Below are 11,276 nucleotides of genomic sequence, written 5' to 3'. Positions count from 1 at the left end.
GCCTTTCACGGTCTTTTATTTTTTTGTCCTTTACCTCTTCCCTAATTCAATGTACCATATTGAATGCACAGGATTTCCTCAGGGAAAAATAATTCTACCTGGATTATAGAAGTGTCACATTCACAGTTCACAAGCTTAATGCTGCTCAGCTTCTCATCAAAATTACACTGCCTGGCAGGATGCTAAATAAAGCCAGCATCACGGACGACGCACTATCTGACCTGGGCCGTCAGGGGAAACCAACGGGCTGAAGAACGGAGAATCGGAGCTAGCCCTGCTGCTCGGGGCCACTCTGTCCCCACATAAGTCCCCAAAACCACGCTGGACGTGACTTCCCTCATCCCCAGTTCCGAGAACCCCGACCGAGGGCTTCTGACTTCACGTAAAGCCCATAACTTCATCAACACCTACGCAAAGATAACTCATCCCATCATAGAGTTCCGCTAAATAGCGTGAATGAAACCTTGTAACTATCCGATACTAGCATGATGGTGATGACAACCTCTGAAGCTCATATGTGACGTGGTCCTTTTTCACACTGGCTACAGCTGCAGCACCAGCTGATGTGTTTCTCAATAAGATTCCTCCCGGGCATACTGAAGGTCTGGTCCTCTCTCGGGCCTCGGCTTGGGCTGCTCGGCACGCGGGAAGGAATGCCACCCTAGGGGAATGTCTCAACGCCCCTTTCCGGCAGCCGGGCGGCCAACAGGGGCAGGGAACAGCGGCGACGCCAGCTCACAAAGGCCCAGAGTGGCACTGGCGTCAGCCACAGGAACAGGTGCCGTCCTGCTCTGGCAGCCAGCCCTCCCTCTGCGCTGGGAAGTCTCTCCTCGCCTTTCCCCTACTCGAGTCTTCCTTCCATGGCCAGTCCCTCCTTTACGAGAAGAAGGTCAATGAGGGTTCTTTGTGAGGACTGTTTCAGCCTTGCAGAGAGAGAGAGACCATCGCTTGTCCTCTGGGATGACAAACAATGTGAAACGAGCCTCTGACTGCTGGCGGCCCTCCTTTCCCGCAAATGGATGGAAGAAACTGAGCCAAGACTGAAGGCAGCTTTTAACCCCTCGACACGGCCAAGCCACCTTATGCCTTGGGCTGCCCGGCTACATGAACCAACTCTTCTCCTTCTTCCTGAAGCTAATTCAAGTTGCTTTTCTGCAATTAGATTACCGTAGCTTTAGAGTGAGACCTGGCATCGAGCAGTGTCTATACCCTGACTTTGATCTGCTCCTACATTATGCTGACTATTCTGGGTCTTCTGCCTCTGAACAGACTTCAGAATCGGCCTGTCCATATCCTCAAAGTAACTTGCTGGGATTTTGATTTAGAACAAGTTGGAAAGAACTGACATCTTAACAATATTTAGTCTTCTTATCCATAAACTGGAATATCCTTCCATGTATTTAGGTCTCATTAGAGTTTTATGCCATTTGCCATCAAATGAGACTTCAATCCACAGAAACATGAAATAGGAAAAGAACCTACAAAAACCTACAGCAAATGCATTTGTAAATATCGATCATTGCACAGGGAGCTGCACGCAACCCTCTGCAGACTTTGTACCTTCAGTTCGCTTGAGAAGACCCTGTTTAGAGCAGTCGGACTGTTTTAGGCCCTGTTTGAAATCCCCTCATCTCTCCCAGAACAAAATCTCTCTGAGGGGGCTCCCTGGGGCACCCGCAATTTTAAGATCCCAGAGAAAAGCCAGTGAATGTGGGACATAAATGGCCCCATCAGCGGCTCAGCTACTAAAACGCACAGACTGTACGTGATTAGGTTTTCTGCCCATCCCTTTGGAAAGCTTTTCCATTATTACTTTTAACAGACACCATGGCAGCGTGGGGAGGATCACAAGAGATAACAGGCCTCGAAAGGCTCTGAGCAGGGGGAGAGACGCCCGCATATGAGGGATTAGGATTAGCTCATGCTCCACGATCCATCTGGACAAAAGCAGCTGATGAGGTCTCTCCAAACCACGCGGAAGTCTGGGTTCGGTATTTTGCTCCACATATGATGTAACCAAGTGTCCAGCAGTGGCTAACTCGACATCTGCACAAACACCAACAGCCAATTAGCCAGCAGCACCGCCAGGCAGACACGGGACAGAAACAGGACACTGTCCAGAAAGAATAAGGAAATGAGAACCTGGTTCTAAAAAGCCGGTCGTGTGGTCAGAAACGGCTGGGGGCAAAAAAAAAAAAAAAAAAAGGCATGGTTAGTACTTGGATGGGAGACCACCTAGGAAGAGCAGGTGCTACAGGCGTGCACGCACAAACAAACAAGCAAACAAATAAATAAATACATAAAAGAAATGGCCGGAGGCTACCCATGAAGAGGATATCCGAACCGTGCGACAAGCCGCTAACAAGGACATGCCAGCACCCCTGCCAGGGACAGGGTTACTACAGAGGTTCCCAGGAGGAGAGATGGTTCAAGCTGGGTCTCAGGGGGACACCCACCTCAATGTCCACACATTCTGCGACCTTCAGCACTTACTAAGATGTCTCCATCACTCAGGCGCCTAAGCTGGAGACGGGCAATGCCTTCCTTCCTCCTCCTGGCCTCACGCATCGGGACCACCGCGGCCGCCTGTACCTTGCCCAGCACGCATCAGGACCTCTGTCTCATTATCGCCAGGGCTGCACCTCGCCCAGCAAGCATCAGACCTCTGTCTCATTATCACCCTGGTCCTCAACCAGGGCGATTTGGTCCCAGGCCCCCAACCAGCGTCTGGAGACATTTCTGATTGTCGCATTAGGGAGTGCGTCTAGTGGGGAGAGAGGCCAGGGACTGTGCTAAACACCCGACAGTGGGCAAGACGGCGCCCACCGCCAGGCACCCTCGGCCCCGACGTCAGCGGTGCTGAGAGGGGCTCTCTCGCTCCGGCCCCAGGCCTCTCACCTAACTCCATGACGGCCGTTCCCCCAAGTGCTTTCTCTCTCAGCCTCCCATGCATCCTGCAGACAACAGCCCAACGGCCCTTCGAAAAGCCTGACCGAGCGCTCCCCAGTGGCATCCACGCCCCCCAAGCAGGCACACAGGGCTCGGCCCAGATCCGCCAGTCCGGCTCTGCCCACGCGTCTGCCTCACTGCCCGCCCCGCAAACCACAGCCACTGAGCTTCTCGTAGTTTCTTAAAAGCAACAGACACCCTCCCGTCTGCTGCCTCCAGCTGGAACCCTGCCCACCTCACACTCTCTGTATCTAACTCCTCCTGGAAACCTCCTTTGAACCCCAAACTATCCCCAACCCGCTGATCTCTGAATATACCCCGTGCGCACACCGGGGTGTGAGAAGTGCGGGTCTGCGGCCTCCCGTGTGCCCAGCTGACCTCGGGCCCTGGCTCAGGACCCACTGCCCCCAAGCCCTGTGTCAGCCACTGGCCCCCACAGCCTGTGACCTCCACAATGATGTCCACGCTAACTTTTATTGTGGGCTGAATCATATCCCAGAATAAGACATGTTCAAGTCCTGACCCTTGGCACCTACAAATGGGCTCTTACATGGAAACAGGGCCTTTGAAGATGTCATCAAGTGACTTTGAGGTCACCTGGAGTAGAGTGGCCCCATATTCCACATGACTGCTGTCCTCATCAGGAGAGGAGAAGAGACACAAAGCCACAGACCCACAGGGAAAATACGGTGGAGACAGGGGTTCCCACAAGCCCAGGACCGCTGGCAAGCACCAGACAGACACAGGACAGGTTCTTAGAGCGCAGTTACGAACCAAGTGCTGCGTCCCTCCAAATTTACACATTGAAACCTCACCCCCAACACGACAGCATTAGGAGTTGGGGCTCTGGGAGGTGATTAGGGTTAGCTGGAGTCATGGGGGGCTCTCGTGCCCCAATAGGATCAGCACACCTATCAGGATTGAGAGCTGCTTCCCATCTGTCCTCTGCCATGTGCGGGTGAAGCGAGGTGGCCACCTGCAAATGAGGAGAGGCGTCACCAGACCCCACCACGCTAATACCCTGACCTCGGGCGTCCGGGCTCCACAGCTGTGAGACGCACACCCATGAGCCACCAGTCTGAGGCGTTCTGTGACCGCTGCCCAGCTGGCCGTGACAAGCACCCAGGGGGAACTGTGAGAGAGGAACTTCTCTAAGATGGTACCGAGTGTGGGCCCGTTGTCGGGGCAGACCCAGGCGGACGCCGCCCTTTCCGAGCGTGGCTTCCTCCCTCACTTCCTGAGGTCTGGGCCCTCTCTCTCCTCTATCGGGAGAAGATCCCCCAGGACCTGCCAACTGCTAATTCTCAGTCGACTGCAGCCATGCCCTTCACAGCCAGCTCCTCTGCGGCCGCCAGCCCTCGGCTGCCAGGTAACCTGGTCTGACAAGTCTCCCCCGACACCGACAATCTGACCTGGAGGTCGCCACCCAAACCCTCTCATCCCTGTCCACACGAAGCGGGAGAGGCCGGCAATCAAAGCCCTGACTGGTGTCGATGGCATTCTCGAAGCGACTGCTACAGCCAATGGCATCCCCCCAAACTTCGGAAAAAAAGGAAGGAAAACGAAGAAAATATTTTATTGCTTGTAAGAAGCACACCTGGCTCAAATGCTCCCCGTTTCCTTAAACTTCATGCTGAGCTACGATGGTCCCCACATCTCACTGGCCGTTTGCTTCAGGGCCCAGAAGATTCCAGGCTGAAGGAGCTGGGGCCGGCCGCCTGACTCGGCCACCGGTCCCATGCAACACTGCAGTCAAGTCATTCGATCCCACAAAGGGTAGAATGAGACGGATCACGGACCGAGCCAGAGTCACAGACCGAGACGGATCACGGACCGAGCCGGGGCCAGGCGGGAGGCCAAGGCCATGCAATCACAGTAAACGCAGCCGCCCGGGTGAGAGGTGACCCGGGGTCCAGCCCCAACGGGCCTGGTCACGACTTCCACAGGACGGCAGAGCACACGGGAACGTGGATGCCTCACGGCAAACCGACGGGCGAGGTCTCTGCCACAGAGAGGGGGTCAGCCCCGGAGGCTTACGAAAGCACTGTTTACGGAAAGGAAAACCAGACGCGATCTGAAGTGTCCTAAAACAGAAAACTGATTAAATAGCTATGATACAACCATGAGGTAATACGTGACCTTGAAAAGCATGTCCTTGAAAAACGCTGAAGGACGTAGGAAAATATGTGTGGGAAAATTTAAGCTGGAAAAGTATGAATGTGTGTGTATATATATATATATGTACACACACACACACACACAAGTAAATATGTCTGTCTGTACGTAGTCATCGCGTATCTACGTATCACTCGGGTGCACAGGATGACTAAGGAGAAAAAACATGCAATTATAAAGACAAAACGCTAACTGTGCAATCTACAGGAGGCGAGGTGATAAATGATTATTTTTCTTAATTAACGTTTTGGTGTTTTCACTTTTCTAACGAGATCTCATATTACATGTAAAACTGAGGGTTAAGCACCCGGTCAATGTCGGCTTTAAGGAAATTGGGGCTTCACATCCTCATGGAGACAATGAAGGCAGCACACGCAGTGGCAACTTCACGCGAGGCCCGGGAGGTCGGGACGGAGCTGGGAGCAGCCAGGTCTGTAGATGAGGCCCTGCCTCGCTCAAAAGTTACCTGCGAAACCTCATTTCCTCATCTGCAAGGAAATCATATTATTTCTGATCCTTATTTTCATCATCCTTAACATATTCAGACAGTTTTTCCTGAGGACAAAAGAAAAATCTAATCTTACAAATTTGTGAGAGGCCATGTGGACCCCCAGATGATAGCTTAGAAATAGTCAAAAAGTAACAAAAGCTGATAAGGAAGAATTTTGGATGAGATATAAGGCAGCTAAGTATAATTCATTTAAAGTCGGGATATTACTTTTAAGGAAATGAAAGCTGTGGTTCTTGGTAGGCAAAACTCACCCAACAACTGCATTTGTTGGGATTACAATAGAGTTTATTTCCACCACAGTTTCTTCTGGTGCAGACAAGACAGAAAAGGCATCACAGACGGTTAGAATGCCAACAGATGGGGGGCTGCACCCCAAGGACAGACCCTCTGTCAGGAAGGCAGAGTCTTACCATCTGGGTGTCAGCCTCAGCAGAGGGGCCTCAAATTCAATTAATCTTCACCTCAGTCCAATCCACACGCCCGTAGAGAAAGCTGCTGAGCACCAGGGGCCTGCGGTGTGACTAGACACTGTGAGAGACATGGAAAACTAAGGCTATTTTCACACTAAATCGTACAGGAGAAACCGTGGCAGAACCTGAGGAATGGGAAAGAGCCACGTTTTTTAACTGTGTTTTGAGACATTAGCTGTTGAGAAAATTTAGTGCCTGCCAAACGGCATATTATTGTTCAGTGAAATACTTTAGTTCACCATAGAATAAAGGATGCTAGAATAAAACAGAAAATGCCAGAGTGTATCACATGGAATGGAGGTAAGACTATTTTCACGAAATGTTTTTCAGCTTCGTATATACAACGTACACACATGCACGCACACACACAGCAAAGATCGCTCTCTTACTGTGAAGCACGGTCAAGTTTCCTTCTACAGAAAGTTCTGGAAGTCTCAGCTCCAGACAGAACAGCAGACTACACTTAAGTCCCAGGATAGTCGTTTCTAGGATCACTCCACAGAATTGGTACTAAAACTTGTTGAATCGAGTGAAAACTCTGCCTGTGATAACTCTGACTGCAAAGCCCCAAATACCCCAAATCTAACCTTGCAATCAATGAGTGGTCAAGAAACTAAGACACAAAAAGAACAAACAAATAGAAAACAGACCCTCAAATAGAGAGGACAAAAGGGTGATGGCTAGAGCGCGGCGGGGGGCGGGGGGGGGTTGGGAAAAAGGGGTGGAGGGTTAAAGAAGTACGAATCAGTTGATAGTTGATAGAGGGTCACGGGGCGGGGCGGGGAGCACGGCACAGGAAATGCAGGCGGCAGGGGGGTAACAGCAGGGCGGAGAGCCAGAGGGAAGACAGAGTAACTGGGGCTCATTTCGTAAAGCATGTAAGTGTCTGGCCAATGTTCTGTATACTTGAAACTAATAAAAAAAAGTTTTAAAAAAAGAAAGATACAGAACCACCTGCTGCCAGCACAGTGGGGCCGGCCCCAAGATCTCGTCCCCCGAGAAGTCTTCATGGCCAGTCCCGTCTAATTCCCTTTATTCTCGCTTCAGACACACCCTTTTTTTTTTTTTTTGACATTTCTTCACAGGTTTTTAATTGCTATACAAATGAACACAGACCGTATGCAGTTAGATGGAAGCCCCACAAGGAATGACGATTACACCACCAAAGGCCTAACAAACCAATCCAGAGCTACTGTCCGTCGACGTGGTGCTTAGCAACAGTCTCTAGGGGAGACGAAGGGACAAGAGTGTGGCTCTAGAACCCGGCGGCCGAGGCTTAAGTCACCACTCCGCCCCGTCCGCGCTGTGTAATGATGATCTCTAGGAGTCTTCACCTGAAACCAAAGGCAGTACCTATTTAACAGTGATACCATAAGGGTCAAATACGTTGACGAACATAAAGCAGTTAAAAGAGGAAGTGATCAATGAACATCAGCTGCTGCTAGGCCAGCGCTTCGAGCACGCTTCTCCCAGCCACTGGCTGGGGGAACTGACCCTCAGAGGGCTTCTGGTCTTCCAAGCATCCACGAGGCTGGCATCCCTGGGGGGATCGGGGGGATGCTACCTGGGTCTCTCAGAATTAAAGGCAGGGACAGCTGCTTGGGCTGACTCTGAAGATTCCTGAACGGCAGGAACTAAAATCTGACCCATTTCTCTAGGCATCCGGAGAAAAAGAAGGCCACCCCTAGATGAGTTTTGGGGAGATGCTGAAATACAGGCAGGTAACAAGAAAGGGCTGGTCCAGCACTGAGGGTGTACGGAGTACCTGTGAGACTCTGCACCAATCAGCAGTGACTGAGGACCTGAGCAAACACAGCACCTCATGGCCAAGGTGAGCAAGGGAAGAGCAGGCAGTGGAAGAGAATGACCACCACGCGCAACTCTGCAGGGGCTGCATGACGTGCCTCTGGGTTGTATGGGGGGGTGAGGGGGCCGTGATCACGTGGGGTAGAGCAGAACCAGAGGGCAGTGGGAACAGGTGCGAGGACCTTCTCACAGGGCATGAAGCCAGAGGAAGGCGTGACGGCAAACAAGGATGTCCACGTGTCTGATGGACGTTGAGAAGCTCGGGGCCTGGTTGTGGGCAAAGTGAAAGGGGCCATATGATGCGAAGACAGAAAACCCAAGACTGAGAGGAAAGGGAGAGGAGAGGGGTCAGCGGGGACCCGGGGTGGGAGGGGTGGGAGGTTCGTCTCAGGTTGTTAAGATGGGCTTTTCTCCTTCGGAAGGAAGCAAGAAGGAAAGGCGCCACCAGCCAGGTCCCAGAGGTCCTTTCGGTAAAGCAGACAGACCAGCATCATGTGCTGGAGGTGGGGCTGGGTGGGCCAGGAGCCTCAAGCTTGAGAAGCTGCCGGAAATGGCCGCTAAAGTAAATGTGACAAGGAATTTTTAAATTTTTTTTTTTTTTTTTAGTAAAATGGTAACAGTTGCTGTGAAAAACAGTATAGTAATTCCTCAGAGGATGAACCACAGAATTTTGCCGTATGACCCGGCCGTCACACTTCTGGCGTACACCCAGAAGAAGGGAAAGCAGAGACTCGCACAGTTATTTGTAAACTTGTGCTCACAGCCGCATCATTCACAAAAGCCAGAAGGTATAAAGAACCCACGTGTCTGTGCAGGGACCATGCCTACGGTGGAATACTGGTCTGTCTTATAAAGACCCCCCCAAAGGTCACCCCAATGCACACCAAGAAGGCAAGGGAGCATGCTGACTTTGCAGTCGTGAACGAGGGCATGCAGATCCTCTCAAAACTCAAAGCAGCCGAAAGGGGGTGCTCTGGGGAACAGCGCTCACCCCTCGGAAATGCGTCTTTTCATTTCTCTGTGTAAGACGATTCACACTCGTACTCCCGTTTCGACAGAGCAAACTTAAAGTTAAAACAACACAAATGCCAGCGTCCCATACTGGGAGCCCTTAAACCTCAGACGCTGAGAGCTTCCATACTGTGGAAGAACAAAATACGAAATTAGCAGCAAGGGGGCAAAGTTTCACATACAATGCAGTCGCCTGTGTGGCACATGCAAGGTTCACCTCAAGGCCGAACGTCCTTGGGTTCACGCGTGCCTTATAACAAACCGCCCGCTGAAGGAAGGCCTTCTGAGACCCAGCCACTGAATGACGTGACACCAGGGAAGGAGGCAGACACAAGCCACGCCTGACCGAACTTACTACCGCTGGAATTATTTAGAAATCCATAGTTCCTTCTGGGCTCAAAACATCCAGCAGTTTTTATCTATTCTTACACTTTCCGTGTCCATTTTCCTAAAATGCCACAGGACTTAGCAGTACATGTACGGAGCACATTGCTAATTTTAACCTTGACAATAAGGTAGCTTTAGGTGATATCAAGTTGCCAAAATATCCCGACACGGTAACATGTGTATCACAATTATTGTCTATAGATCATCATTTTATTTTTTTACAAGAGATTCACATAAATAACGAGAAACCATGAGGAGTTGCTCAGCTCTGCCAGACAGGTGCCCACGTCCAGGACGAAAGGGCCGTCAGGACTGGGTCCGCACTGAGTCACGTGGGTTTCCTGGCCGCAGAGACCACGAGACGCATCTGAGCATAAAGGCCTCTTTGTCTCAGACCAAATGCCAAGCACTGAAGCTGGGAGATCACTTTCCCAAACCATTGCTAAGACAATAGCTACAAGAGGTTTTCGGAAATCATACAAGAACATTGAGTGGGAGTGAGAACAGAGGCGGCCGCCACGAGCGGCCGAGTGACAGCGGCGAGTCCATGGTCTGGAAGGTGCCGCTCCTTCGAAGGCAGCAGCAAGCTGCACGGCCACCTGTGCCGTGACCCGGCCCGTGGCACTCGCCAGCACCAGGATGCCGGGAGCGGTGCGGCCCGGGGCTGCTCCGTGGGCTTCGGGCAGCTCCACCCGGGGGATCCTAAAGGACACGGGACCCCGTGCACAGGAAGGCACCTTCCTCCCGAAGGTCCAGGGCAAGAACAGGTACAGAGGAGGAGAGAATGGGGGACCCTGGGAACTCTGGGCGCTCTCCTGGGCAGGCAAGCGACCACGCAGGAGAGGACGACGATGTGACGTGACACCACCTGCGTGGCACAGCCTGAGGTCTGACTGATGCGCCGGCGGCCCCAGCCTCCCCCATCTGCTCGGACACGGAGCTACCCTGACGACATGGTCCCGCCGACCTGCCCTGACTCCGGAGGGACGGCAGAGCCTGTCCTGCCGGGGCAGAGCTCGTGAGCACGGGTGGTCAGAGCGCCGCGGAGGCAGGTGGGGCGCAGGCAGGTGGGGCAGTCCCGGGCGCCCGGAGCCGGAGCCGCTCACTAGCTGCGGAAGCCAAACCCGGACCTCCCGCTCCAGCTCGGCATCGGGTTGCCGAGTCCCCGCGTCTCCCGCGTCTCCCGCGCCCCGCGGCCGGCGGACCAGGGCCTACCTTGACCCTGACGGCCTGCTCCGACGCGCCGCGCATCATGTCGCTGATGGACCGGAACAGCTGCAGCAGGGAGTCCATGAAGTCGGCCTCGCCCTTGCTTTCGTACAGCCTGCGGAGGGAGACGCGCGCTCGGTGAGGGTGGTGAGGGTGGCGCGCACGCCGCGCTGCCCCCACGGCCGGGGCCGGGCGAGAGGCAGAATGCGCGCGGATGTCCTCGCGGCCAGACCACGTGCGAGCGGTCCGCAAACCACGCGCCTTCACGCTGCAGGGCTGGCTCTAATCGGAGTACGTACCGTTTCTGTCAGTGTTAACGTAAGACATTCTATAAATGTAAAAACAACAGAAATGTATGGAAAGAGAGAGAAGCAGGGAGGAAGGAAGAAAAGGGTGGAAAAATTCAACTTCAATTCCATCCCACACAGATTACTCCATTAATGTGTCGGTGTATTTCCTGCCGGTGGTTTTTAAACCTATAGGTCACATAATTGACAGGCACAGAGACACTTAATCGTCTAAATTTAACATAATCTTATAAGCATTTGAGAATGACATAACGGTAAACTCAAAATTATTTTATTTCAGGGTTATGGTAGTACACAAATTTATTTGTCACAGAATTAATGGTGATGGGGAAACTTTCAAGAGGTAAAACACGCTCAATAAATGGGTAAGAAAGTTGTGCCCTGGTTACATGTATGCAAATACATGTTGTTAATTATAAATAAGTTTCATCCATAAATTATTTATTAGCC

At 52.2% G+C, this 11,276-nt stretch overlaps 1 protein-coding gene and 1 long non-coding RNA gene across 2 annotated transcripts in view; both read right to left on the bottom strand.

The window, feature by feature from the left end:
- LOC105295708 (dedicator of cytokinesis protein 1-like) overlaps positions 1-11,276 on the bottom strand; it is a 182,660-nt gene that overhangs the window by 165,064 nt on the left and 6,320 nt on the right. The window contains exon 2 of the mRNA XM_011365488.2: positions 10,525-10,633. Coding sequence (XP_011363790.1) covers positions 10,525-10,633 — 109 coding nt within the window. The remainder of the gene's footprint in view (positions 1-10,524; positions 10,634-11,276) is intronic.
- LOC111743319 lies at positions 7,122-10,427 on the bottom strand. Its single transcript, XR_002781637.1, has 2 exons — positions 8,903-10,427; positions 7,122-7,439 (listed from the first exon to the last, which is right to left on the bottom strand). It is a non-coding gene; the product is annotated as an uncharacterized LOC111743319 (long non-coding RNA).

This window comes from Pteropus vampyrus, unplaced genomic scaffold (genome assembly GCF_000151845.1).
Source record: "Pteropus vampyrus isolate Shadow unplaced genomic scaffold, Pvam_2.0 Scaffold111, whole genome shotgun sequence".
NCBI classification, from domain to species: Eukaryota; Metazoa; Chordata; class Mammalia; order Chiroptera; family Pteropodidae; genus Pteropus; species Pteropus vampyrus.
Note: the sequence above shows the minus strand (reverse complement) of the source record. Positions and strands in the feature narration are given on the sequence as shown.